Consider the following 13,760-nt stretch of genomic DNA (forward strand, 5'->3'; position numbering starts at 1 on the left):
ACTTCTACAAAGAATAATATATCCTCTATTTTAAAAGTATTTCAGTAGTCCAAGTGCATCTTTATTTTCAGGGAATCATTTAAAAGAGGAGAATGGCTTTAGTTTCTCAAGAATTAGGCAACAAAGCTATGTTGCATCAGAAGGTGTTTGGGGGCAAATTCTTATAGAAGAGAAAGGGAAAGGAAACAGGGGCTAGATAAGTAGAGCAACCATAAATCAGGGCAAGTCTGACACTTGCAAAGGAAACAGGATAGGAAAGACTATTTCGTGGAGTCTGAAGCTAGAGGGGAATCTGTACTGGTACACCTGTACTGGTGCCCCGTATGTTCAGAGACTGGATGGGCAGTGTGCATTATAAGTGGCCTCATTGTGAAGTGTCATGATGGATACAAGGTGTGAAAAATGGGAGGCTGTCTCTGTAAGGAGCTCTGAGCAGCACATTTGTTCCCAAGGGGTTTCCTGGCCTGGAATTGACTTCCCTCCTTTGAAATTCAACAGGGTTAAAATATGGGCAGCATGGCTGCTTTGCCTCAGTCATTGTTGAGCCTAATTCTAAGGCTGGGTCAGCAGAAACCCTCCTCCTACATAATCCTCCCTTGGTGACATGACCCAAAACAGCAGGCTAAGCTTCTTGGGGAGAAAAACAAGCTTATATATTTGCATTTCCACATAGAGTCTGGGGCTTTCCTTAGATATCCTAGGACTGAAAGGGGTGAGGAGTGTGTCTAGTGACATTCTTGTAGCCTTCACAGAGCAGGCTAGAATGTTGTCTGGGCACATGGCCAGGGCTTGGCATTATCGAAGGGCTGTCCACACTTGGCTACCATGATTGCTTCACTTCCTCAATATCCAGCACAATTTCCTCAATAAGCTCTCTTAGGTCATTAAAGGTAGAAACAACTTACACTCTATTTTGCATCCCAGATTTTTCTTTCTTGGTTCATTAGTTTTTCATCCTGTTACTCCAAGACTTCATTAAATCCAGTGTAAAGAGTGACAGAGATTCTTTGGTTGCTTTTAGAATTTTTGTTTTCATCGATTTGTGGATTCGGGATCTCATCCCATCGTGTCTTCCTTTCCTTTAGCAACAACTTTCAGATTCCATCACTTACAGTCTAGCCACACCTGGCCAGATGAAGAGGAGGCTTCCTGCTGAAAGTATTTGTGATGCCTTTAGAGGCTAGTGCTTGCTGTACTTACATCATGAAAACAACATTCTTTCTTTGGGTGTTATAACAGAAATGAGTCTTTTGAGTCGTTCAGCAAACATTTGATAAGCATTTGCCAGGTGACAGGTGACAGACATTAAGCAAAAGTGAGCAAAACCCAGCCAAACTTCTGTCTCCAGGAATAGCAGAATAGTCAAATAACACACACATAAAAGAAAGAAAAGAAAAAAGAAAAGAAAAGAAAAAAAGATAAGAAAGGTAATAGCAACTGCTATGAAAGAAACATAGTATTGGGAGAACTGCACTGGGGGACCTGACATGGCTAAGGGAAGCAGATGGATGAGAGGAAAAGCAATTTTTGAGAAAATAACCCTTTGCACTCTGAAGAGTCTCATGATGTCTTGACTTGAGAAAGATGAAGCAATCTAATATGTACAACAGCAAGTGCAAAGGTCTTGTGATGGGGATGGGTTGCCTCTTTTTGGCCTGAGCTAGTGAAAGTAGAGCTCAGAATGAGGGGAAGCAGGAAATGAGGGCACTGGTGAGATAAGAAAGTGTCGAACTGTGTGAGATCCTCTCAAATCTAGAGTATAATTTTTTTAGAGTAAAATATTTTAAGCAGGTCATTGGTAAGTAGTGACATCATCAAGCTTAGATTTAGAGAGGTAAAGAGACTGACTGGATTGAAAGTGGGCAAGTTCACTAGAAAGAGAGTAGAGGAGAGTCTATCAGTATGTTCTGATGAGTGACTAGGATTGTGTGAAAAGGAATTCACCTTGCAGAGTTCACTTGTATTTAAAAACCAGCAAGTTAGATTATAACCTACTAACTTACATTTACAAGTGCAGAAGTCAGTCGACCAAAGAAACTCCTAATGTGATCTTTTCAGCCTCCAATTTTCAGGACAAAGGAAAAACACTCTCTCTCTCTCTCTCTCTCTCTCTCTCTCTCTCTCTCTCTCTCTCTCTCCCTCTCTCTCTCTCTCTCTCTGTGTGTGTGTGTGTGTGTGTGTGTGTGTGTGTGTGTGTGTGTGTGTGTCTAGAGATCAGACTCAGAGCCTTGTATATCTTGTACACATATAGGCAAGTACTCTGTCATTGAACTACTTCCCCAGCAGCTGGAAACAATACTCAGTAGAGTGCCTTTGCAACACTGAGATCATCTCAGTTTTTTAAAATATGAGTTTTAGATGGTACAGACAAATTAGCTTTTTTTTTTGGTTTAACTTGTGTCTCTCATACTTTTTGATGTTTTAGTTCATGAAATTCAAATATAAGATTACACTTGTCATGTTACTGTGTTGAATGATACCTTGTGATTTATTAAAATGAATAAGCAGTGTGCAGGTGTCTAGAGAGAGGTGATTTAGATGGCAATCTACTGATGCTTATTCTGAGTGAGGGCTGCTAATGATCACTGAAAGCAATTTCTTTATTCACTCAGCCATTGCCAAACAAACTGAATGAGAGAAACTGGGAGTGCCAAGACAACGAACATGTTCCCTGCCCACAGGGATGCTATGGTCTAATTTGTTGTGCAAGTCAACAGTTGTTATGCAATGCTATATTCTCAGATGATCGGATACATCTTTTGGGCATATTAAAGTACAGTGCTGTCTCGGTATGGGTCCAATGTTCAGGTTTACTGGAATTTTATTATCTAGAGTTTTGAGAGAAGTCTATCAAACTGTAACTATTTCCTACTTGAGTTCTGAATAATTTGTTTGGAAAGGAGAAGCGGATGGAACATAAAAATTCCATATCCATTGCTTATAGAGACCTAATTGGAGGACAACTTAAGAATCATAGCCAAATGATCTTACTAATATGGAACCAAAAATTAGGCCATTTTACCATGAGGTTTGCTTATTTGGTACAGGAGGGAGTTACCTTTGGGCTGAGACAGTCCAGTAAATTTCATTTTAGCAAATAGAGACTCCATTGCACCTCCCCAAATTGGAATGAGAAGAATAGAGGAGGGGCATTAACTGGCAGAGTACCAGCTACCTGATGATTCTGAGAGAATTGTTTCTCTTTAACATATGGCTCTTGAGAAGTCAGCAGAAGCCATAGCCCAGGAAGACAATTTCAGTATGCTAAGAGACCGACTGTATCCAATAGGAAGCAGATGGCTAGAGGGCCATGAAGCAAGATACAAACACATTCAGTGATGAACCTTGTGATCATGACATTGACATTGTGTGTGTGTGTGTGTGTGTGTGTGTGTGTGTGTGTGTGTGTGTATGATTTGTGCGACTTTAGAAAAAGGTATTCCTTTTTGTTTATGTGTATATGTTTGTTTGCTTCTCTGTATATGAACCTTGTGTGTACCATAAAAGCCAGAAAAGGCATCAGGTTCCCTGGAACTGGAGTTGCAGATGGCTATGAGCTGCCAGATGTGGGTGTGGGGAACCCAAATAAGGTTTTTGCAAAAGCAGCAAGTGCTCTTAACCACTGAATCATCTCTTCAACCCAAGACTCAGCTTTTGTGTGGGTGTTGGGGATTGCAAGGCAATCTCTCATGCTTTCATGGCAGACACTTTATGACTGAATCATTTCCCAGTCTCCATAAGGAGATGACTTTTTAAAGTCAACCAAGGAGCCATCAAAAGACAGCAGGACAGAGAAGGGAATTTGTGCAATACAAGAATCAGGCAGAAACTATAGGTTTTGACTAGTAACTGGATATAGACTATTGCTGCCGAGATTTTATTCTGTATGTTTCTCTTGTTGGTTGATGAATAAAACACTGATTGGCCAGGCAGGAAGATAGGTGGGACTGGGAGAGGAGAAGTCTGGGAAAGGTAGGCAAGAGAGCCTGCCAGAACAGTCGCAATGTAGCAGGCAAAGCAGTTGCAGGTCCGGCATCCTCTGGTAAGCCAAGACCACGTGGAAATACATAGATTAGTAGTTATGGGTTGATAATTAAAATGGAGCTAGCCAATAAGAAGCCCTAGACACTGGCCAACAGTTTCATAATTAATATAGCATCCGTGTGTTCATTTGAAGCTGAGGTAGCTGCGGAAAAGGGCAAGAAAGCTCATGTTACAAGCTATGGATCAAAATAGAACAGCAAATGTAAACAACCAAGTTTCTAGCAGAGGTAATTTAGTGCCACTCTCTGAGAAAGGAGAAAAAAAAAGCCTGTTTGGGAAGCTGTTTGGAATGTGCTAATTCAGACCTGTGGGTCACAATGGTGGAATGAAATATGGCATGGACACTGGGCTATGGGCTTAGATTCATACCCAAATGTTAGTTGTGGGCACAAAAAGCTGGGCATGGTGGTGCAAGTCTTTAATCTAAGCACTTGAGAGGCAGAGACAGGGACAGGGACCTACAGGGGCAGGAGTAGGAGCAGGTGCCTACAGGGGCAGGCAAATACAACTACTTTTTATAAATGACAGAAGAGTTATAACATAGTACAGTTAATGAAAGAAACTCTATCATGGGATTCACATGCATTCCTGTTGGAATCTTACTGAACACTGCGTTTGAGGTGCCAGATAAGTACCCTGACCTTTGGATAGCCACATGTAAAATATTTTACTGAGAGCATGCCAAGCTGGCAGAAAAAACTAAATGAGATTATGTATGTTAAGTATTTGTGCAATGTCTGGTACTTGGTAGATGTGGTTTGACTAGGAATGGCGCCCATAGACTTGTGTGTTTGAATGCTTTGTCGTAGCAAGTGGCACTATTAGTGTGGCCTTGTTGGAGTAGGTGTGGTTTTGTTGAAGTGTGTCACTAGGAGGTGGACTTTGAATTCTCTTAAATGCTCAAGATAGGTCTAGTGTGACATTCACTTCCTGCTGCCTGCTGATTCTAATATACAACTCTCAACTCCTCCAGAATCATGTCTACCTGTATGCCACCATACTTCCCATCATGACAATAATGGACTAAAGCTATGAAACTGTAAGCCAGCCCCAACTGAATGTTTTCCTTTATAACAGCTGCCATGGCCATGGTGATTCTTCACAGCAATAGAAATCCTAACTAAGACAGTAGGTATTTTACAAACACCTGTTTTGAGTATCTATCTCATGAAAATATTCTGAAGTACTCTGAAGATAAAAGCCTGATATTTACAAGTCAAAGCCAAAGGAAGTTGTATCAGCATCTCTGGCCTGTAAAAGGAGGCAGAGGCAAGGGCATCTATTCACAAAACCAATGGTTTTTGTCACAGCTTTGAGGGATGGAGTCTTTGACACAAACCTGCTGCAGAAAAAGTCTGTGGTGGGTCAGCCCTGCTTTATCTCTCTAAGACACACATTATGCATCAAGAACCATGTGACAAGTTTTTTCTGTGGTAGGACATAGAATAAAGCCAGGAGTGGTACAACTCTATCCTATGGTGATATTATTTTGAGTTTTTAGAGAAATCTCTGTACTGATTTCCATAGTGGCTTCAAGGGTTTATAGTTCCCTCACAGTAAATAAGGGGCCCTTTCCCCATTTCCTTGCCAGTATTCATTGTGACTGTTACCCACAGATGAATGAGGAAAATGTAGTCTATACACAATGGGATTTTATTCAGCTGTAAAGAAAGATGAATGACATCACCATGCTCAAAGGAAAATAAGAGGAACTAGAAATTATTCTGTAAGCAAAATTTTGAGACTTAGAAAGGTAAATATGTGTATGTGTGTGTGTGTGTGGATGTGTGTGTATGTGGGTGTATGTGGGGGTGTAGACCATAAAACCAGAAAGGGAGTCAGAGTAGGGAAAAAAATGAAGTCTTAAGATAAGGTTGGGGAGGTGAAGAGAGGAGAATAATAGGATACATATATCATAAAACTAGAAAAGGAGCTAGTAGAGGCGAAAGAGGAAGAGCCAGTCGGAAGGGGACCTGGGGACAAGGAAGGGCTGGGAAAGATAACAACAAAGAGGAATGAAAATATCATGTTGAAGCCCATTACTTTGTCTGCTAATTAAAAACTAATAACTAAACAAATAAACAGGAACCATGCAGCATCTGGTCTAGTTTCCTGAATCTGCATTTCCATAAGAAGAAAGGAAGCGTAGATGCAAGCAAAACACTGGGCTAGAGACTGTGGATCTGCTCAGGAACATGGAGGTAGCTTGGTGGCTCTCAGCATGTTGTCCACAAGGGCTAGGCTGCTCCTGCAACATTAAGTAAGGCTCCTGTTGGGTATTATCGGGCTCCATAACCTTTGCTTTCCTTAGTAAATGGTCCTGTCCTCTCTTTCATTCCAACTTGCAACCTTCTTAATTAATTGGAAGATGTGAATGACCAATAACAATAAAAAGTGGAAATGTAAGTGGACTCAGTTCCCATAGGACCATATAACCTCTCTGACAAGCTTTATAAATCCTACCTTCACTTTAAGCCAATTTTAACTCTGTGGGGGGTTTTGCCCACAAAATAGTTGTCTGACAGTTAATACAAATTAACAAGAGTTGCTAAAAAATGATGAAATTAGTTTACCATGCTTGGGATAGAGTTCTGTCTTTCAAAGGGAGTATTTATTTGGAATTACATGAAATACCTAAGAGATAGAGTGCTGATACAATTTTAGGAAACAAATACTCCTGATAATGGTATTTTGAATGCACAACTCTCGGGAGTAGTCCAGTAATCCAGTTTCCTCCTCTGTGTATTGTATTTGCCAAATACTGAGTTCTCAGTAAATATTACATAAACGCACAAGTTAATTCCTAGTGACAAGATAATCAAAACCTCTAGTCTTCTTGCTTTTTGTGGTGATGTGTGGGTGGCTATGGAGCAGAGCAATTGCAGCCTTCAAACAAGATCTACTAGCATAGTGGTGCAGATTTGGAAAGGCATTTTCTGTGTCGATTTGAGACTTGGCTCTGGCTGTAGTTTATCTGTCATAGATCATGGGGGAGAGGAGAATTCTCCCACAGGGAAATCAGGGTCCAGTCACATAGCAACTGAATACATCCGTGACTGGGCGAGAAGTCATTGCTATTTTGGTCACTTCCAGATGTCTGCTATTGTAGTTTTAAGGGATGGAGAAAGACATGTGGCATGCCCACTGCACAGCAGGGGAGGTCATTTCTCTTCTAGGACTCTCAACTCATATTTAACCATCACTGTACTCCTCAGATGGATTTGGGAAAGCTTTTGATATTAAAATTGAGTTTGCTAATGCCCATTTACACACTTGCTTGCATGTGTAGCAATTGGTGAATGGAATAAAGCTTGTGAATAATCAGCACCCCTCATGCAAGCATCAAAGAAGATGCTCCCCTATTTTGGTATGATCTACTCTTTACAAAGTGCAAGCTTTGAACATCTGTTCAATGGGACAGGCACTAGATGAGCCAGCTGCCCCTAGTAACTATTGTGCTGACCCAGCCAGATGCTCTCCATTGTCTAGGTCTTCTTATGCTATTTTCAGGGCCTCTTCTTAACTCTCTTATTTGTGATTCTGAACTATAGATGTTAGGCTATAATCCTTACAGACATAGGGACGAAAAATCTCTAAAACCTTTTCAAAAAAAGATGTTTAGGGTCTTTACAGAGAGTCCAAGCCAACACCAGGGATCATCTCTGGTTAGACTGGTAGATTGTCTTGCTTCTTTCTTTCCTTGGGAAGATATAGTACTAACATGATCCACATCTTTGGAGACAAAGAAACCCCGAGAAGTGGATAGCTCAGTATTCACATGCATGCATGATATTTGTGCCATAGCTGGCTCATGTTCAGACTATCATGTACTAGCTGTGTGAATTTGGCCAGTTACTTAACTTCTAAAGGTTGAGTTTGTTTACCTGAAAACTACATATCTGGGTAGTAGCTACTGAATATTCATATGTGTTAGTTGAAGGGCAATGTTGTGGTAAATGACTCCTTCATTATCTAACCAAGTTGTGAGCTAGCCAGAGGAAAAAAAATAAGGCTAAGACAGATGTGAAAAATGCAGTATCATTTATGGAAAAGTAGGTTTCACAGCCAGACCTTGCGTCAAGACAGGTGTTCTTTTGCATAAGCAGACAAAGTCAGTCCATGCTCCCAGAAGGGAAGGGTGAAATTGCCCTTTTATCTCTTGGGCTCTACCCTAAGACTTGTTTCTTCTCCATGAGATGCAGTGAGGAACTTGAGAAAGGCTGGGAATGTTATACTTAGAGAACTTCTACTTATGAAAGAAAGATGAAGGCGAGGAAGGATGTGTGACTGAGGGCTCACTAGATGGCTCTGTGAGGTGAAATAAGGTGTTCCGCTGTGACTAAGTTATCAACAAAATATATTAGCTGATACTGCAGCCCTGGCATTCAGTAATACTCACCATACTCATTGGATGAATGCTCCGTTATTGGAAACAGTCATTTGCTTTCCTGAGTTCTCCTACACCAATGTTAGTCTTATCAGAAATGCCTCCAATGACACCCAGAAACTGATTAATACAGGATTTCTAGAGTCTTAACCACCACAGATAGGCTTTATTTCTTAAGACAAAGGATGAAGATGCAGACCTATGTGGTACAGGGTGGGTGTGAGGGAGGACACACTTAGCATGTCACAGTCCTCACATCCCATCCTTGCCTACTAAGTCTGTTGTTATTTAGATAAGACATCAACAACCAAGATCAAACATCCTACAGCAGTCACACCTTAGACCATTAGGTCTTATGACTTTAACTTTGGAAGAATAATGACAGTTTGAACTCTCTGACCTTAAGATGAAATGGAGCCATCTCTGTGGGCCCCCAACACCTACCTCCATTCCCTCCTTCTTCACTGGTAGGTCTTCTAGTCCTCCCACTGGGTTGATGTACATGACATTAAAGACAGCTCACTGGCTTTTGTAAGAATTTCAAAAGTAACTCACCTGATTTCAAGGAAATACCCCAAACTGTCCAATTGTTTAACAAAATAAAAATGTTTAGTTAACATGTTATGGAAACAATGCTTCAAGGTTGAGTGTGAACCCATGGGAGAGAAAGGTGATGGTAGAGAAAGTGGCACCAGAATACTTCAGTGTTCTGTGTGCAAAGAGGGGCAAAGAGGGGGTTATTTGGTTGTCTTTGGGGGATGATCTTACCTGGGAAGACAGTTTTTGGGTAAGATGTTGTGCAAGATGAAAATGGCTGTTATGAGGGAATGCTATCAGTTTGCCTGAAGGAACCTCATTGCTTCTAATATCATCTCACCAGGTTATTTTTGCTAAGAAGTATCTGAGACATAGCTCTATGGTTAAGGAGGGAGAGCAGATTTAATTATGGCTGCAGTGACAGGAAATAGACACCCAGTGAATAATTTAAAGAGGAACATTCCAGAGATGATCTACATGCATATTATGCAAATTCTTTAAATGATACCATGAAGTTTGTTTTGATGTTTCACTCAATGGACCATTCACAGTAATAGTTGCATATTGGAGCAAGCCAATGCTTGGTTAATATTTTGTCTGTTTAGAAGTCACTGAATTTCAGATAGCTGTCAACCCATATGACAACGGATATATTAACTCTATGGAACAAAACAATAAGGCTTATGTCAGACTGTGACCTCAATAGAAATTAATGTCATTCTATTGTTCTTTTTAAAGTCCATCATTTCCTTTGCATTGCTCTTCATAATATCTGCTAAGCAAGTGGCATTTTGTTGGATTTTAGGGCCTGGCACAGTACTCTGTCCTCTTTTATGGCTACTACGACAATAAACGCACCATTGGATGGCTAAATTTCCGGCTACCTCTCTCCTACTTCCTGGTGGGGATTATGTGCATTGGATACAGCTTTCTGGTTGTCCTCAAAGCGTAAGTTTTTAATATGATTTCTGGAATCAACTCAAATCATTTTGAGAACTGGATATAATATTGATACTATTCCATGTCTAGACAATAGCAAGTATGTAAGAGATGAATCAGTGTGGTCACTCTCTGCAGTACCCCCATTGGGGGGTCGTGTTTGTGGGGCTACCATCAAATGCAGCAGAGTGTGGATTAAGAAAGGCTAGCTAAAGACGTTAAAGGAAAAGACAGACACAGAATAAAATCAGGAGGGCAGATTCAGTCAATACTGAAGTTTATTTTTCACCATTCTTAAATACCTTAACTAAAAAGGAAACAGTATCGTGTATATGGAACAAACAGACTTTTCTTCCTCAATTCTCCAAGGATTCAGTAACTACACCTTAGATCCAATTTCTTGTTACCTGGTCTTGAGGGTCAGGAGTAACCACACCTCAGGCCAAGTCTGTTGTTATTTAGATAAGACACACAAGGCCAAGATCAAGATCAAGCATCCTACTGCAGCCATGCCTTTGACCTTTAGGTCTTATGACTTACTTAGGACAGTTTTGAACTTTCTGACCTTTAGTCAAGATCCAGTGAAAGCCATCTTTATGCACCCTGACAAATCAGCACTGATGTTAGACTATTCTATACTAAAACCAAAAGGTTTTGACATAAGCACAGGCCTTTGGGGGCTGTCCTCAGGGTTGGAAGGTGGTTACATGCAGGGCTGGGAATATAATCAGTGGTAGGTACTTGCATATCATGTGCAAGACTCTGAGTTCATGGTATATCATCTTGCCTGTACTTCACCATCCTCTTCTAAAAAATGGTGGAAAAGATCTATTGTAAATTATCTAGCTGAAAAAATTAGAAAGTAAAATAAAAAGAAACTACTTTGAGCATTCCAGGTAGAAGGTCTTTGTTTGGTAAGTTCAGGACTCTCCCAGTTTCTGCATAGAGTTTGAGGTTAGTAATCTCAAACTAAAAGTGATTTGCTCCCAAATGTAGCTATTCTCATCCAAATAAGTTCCATAAGCTGAAAAGTCTGGATTTTAGCAGCATACTTCATATCAAACTGCTGGAAAAAGCTGAATAATTCATTGGATGTATGCCTAATGAGGAGCTTATTAATGCCATTCTATCCAAGAAGGCTTTACCAAGACTTCCCAGAAAGGGGTAAACTAAACTAAAAGGCTTCACTCCTAATAATTTAGAAATAAAGGTACCAGACCCTCAATCATCCCCCTCTTTTAGCAGTCATGACAGGCTACAGAAAAGACACACAGGCCTCTGACACAAGGAAACTCCAGATCCTCTGGCCTCCCTGAGCCTAGGGCCAAAACTGAACACAAAGAAACTCCAGACACCCCCTAGCCTCCTAGATACTTGGTTCCTTCAAACTGTTTGGCCACAAAAGAAACTCCAGAGGAGATCAAAACCTTCCCTATCGTCTCCAGGATACAGTTCTGAAAACTAGCCGTGAAAACCACAGAATGTTCCCTCTCAGCACCGACTAACAGAAAATAATTGGTACACAGGTATTTCATGCTAAAATATGACTTTGAGAAATTCTCCTGATTGTTCCCAAATGTCAACCAATAAGAAACCAACCAATACCTACTGATATAATCCTGTAAATTTTGTCTTTAAAATCTAGCAGTGGACAGGGAATGTCACTCCCTCTGGAAGTTGCTATGACAGCTAGCCAGACGTGTTTCCTGTCATGGTTGGATGAGCAATCAATAAAACCTTGCTTTTTTAGTTTGGTGGATCTGTCTCCATGGTGGTCTCTGGGGATCTTTGAGACTAGGGCACAGCATTCCCTACCACAAGGTTCCCTGACAGAGCACATATTCTCTTCTGTTCATAAGCCTGGCAGTAATGCTATGCATAGAATAGACTGAAATATCCTTCAGTACTTTATGTTGCCATGTGTAAGCTTTAAATGTTTTGTCTACATATCCTATCTTACATGTATCATAAACCAACATATATCATTAACTGGTATAAGCATAAACATAAAAATATTTTTTAATTGGGAAATTTGGCAGTATCCATATTTCAGAATCTCTAACAAAAACCGTAATTTAGACTTAAAATAATATTTGCCTAACACATGCTATACATCATGACAACCACTAACTGGTCCTTCATTTTTTGTTTCATTTTTGGTTTTGGTTATGTTTTTTTGAGATGGGGACTCAAATTTACTTTTTCCAGAGTGATGGGTGAGAAACCTGTACCAGCATGCCAGGTTTACATGTTGCTGAGGATTCAACACAAAGTATCATGCATGCTAGGTGAACATTATATTAAGCTACATCTCCAGTGAAAACTACTACCCCTTAACCATTAAAAAATTACTATAATACCAATTTACAGGCTATTAAATAAAGAGTACTAGAGACCATGTGCCCATAGGTCTATTTGAACTCAAATTTGTAGATGAAAAGTACTCTGCTCACCCTGCTTTCCCTCTGTGTTCTTCATCTTCCATAGGACCAAGTTGTTCCTCCAGTGTGTCTTGTGTAGTGAGTGAAGATATATCAGTTGTTCTTGTGGAACAGATGAAGAGTTTAAGATTCAGCAGTTAGGTGACCAGCCAAACTTACTTACAGAGCCAGAACAGAATTCTGAACACCAGCCTCTAACTCATAGTTCTCAACATATGGGTTACAATCCCTGATGGGAGGAAGTGGGCAGAGAGAGGTCAAATGACCCTTTCACAAGGGTCACCTAAGACCATTGGAAACACAGATATTTACATTATGATTCATAACAGTAGCAAAATTAGTCATAAGGAAGCAATGAAAATAATTTTGTGGTTGGGGGTCACTATAACATGAGAAACTCTGTTAAAGGGTTGCAGCATTAGGAAGGTTGAGGACCACTGCCCTAACTTCATTCTTGTTTTCCTAATCTCTTAGTAGGACTCATTCATCTCATGATGATGAAGATAAATCTCTAGCCTGTTCTGGGTGGCCTTTAATAATTTTAAAATCTATTTAAAAACTATTCTTTGTGTGTTATAAAACCCATTTGGAATTAAATTGCCTTGATATGACTCTTGTACTAAATTTTTGCTGTTAAAAATAAACTTCTCAAACATAAGTATATTACAGGACCCATCTATTTTCTAGATCACATTAGAATCAGGGGCTGGCCACCTCACACATAATTCCCAAAGGAGTACAAATATTTTTACATTCTATTTGAATTGTCATTATCCCAACCACTTTTTTTTAACTTCGTTTGTATTTATTTAACAAAAATATCTGTGACTCACCCCAAACCCTGCTAAATGTCTTGCATATTTCCTGACATTGAATCTTAGCATCAAATTTGTGTATCTTCCTCCTCGTTTCCCAACAACCAATTAAGTCCCCTTTTGTTTAACAATTCTCTCATATACTCAGAGGGGGGAAAAAAAAACCCTAGAACCCCTCATGAACTTCAAGTTAATATTTTACTTGTCTGCAATATTTCCACTGGAGATGATACTATTCACTGTTTCTAATGATGAGATTCAGATCCTAAAGAATGCCTTGGAAGGCTCTGTGGGGCCAACTTATTCCAGGAACACGACCTCGCAGCAGATCCAGCACAGCACACGACTGTCTCCTCCTCCTCTTCAAACTGCAGTTGGCCCTCTTTCAAGAGTGCTTGGGACAGAAGGGCAGTGATGGATGAAAGGTCTAAAGCCTCCATGTTCCATTTCATGTCACTGCTTTATGAGCTGTGTCTAGAATTCTGAGATTCAAAATGCAAAATTCTCTTCTAACAAACACAGTCCAGGATGAATGACAAATATTGACGAAGTGAAGATGACATTGTCGAAAGCTTTTATAATGTCAAGGACAGAACT

At 40.1% G+C, this 13,760-nt stretch overlaps 1 protein-coding gene across 1 annotated transcript in view; it reads left to right on the forward strand.

The window, feature by feature from the left end:
• The window catches only part of Tmc1 (transmembrane channel like 1), a 200,393-nt gene that overhangs the window by 153,161 nt on the left and 33,472 nt on the right, over positions 1–13,760 (forward strand). The window contains exon 10 of the mRNA XM_035441572.1: positions 9,774–9,916. Within this exon, the coding sequence (XP_035297463.1) occupies positions 9,774–9,916 (143 nt within the window). The remainder of the gene's footprint in view (positions 1–9,773; positions 9,917–13,760) is intronic.

Source organism: Cricetulus griseus, chromosome 3, assembly GCF_003668045.3.
Source record: "Cricetulus griseus strain 17A/GY chromosome 3, alternate assembly CriGri-PICRH-1.0, whole genome shotgun sequence".
Classification (NCBI taxonomy): domain Eukaryota; kingdom Metazoa; phylum Chordata; class Mammalia; order Rodentia; family Cricetidae; genus Cricetulus; species Cricetulus griseus.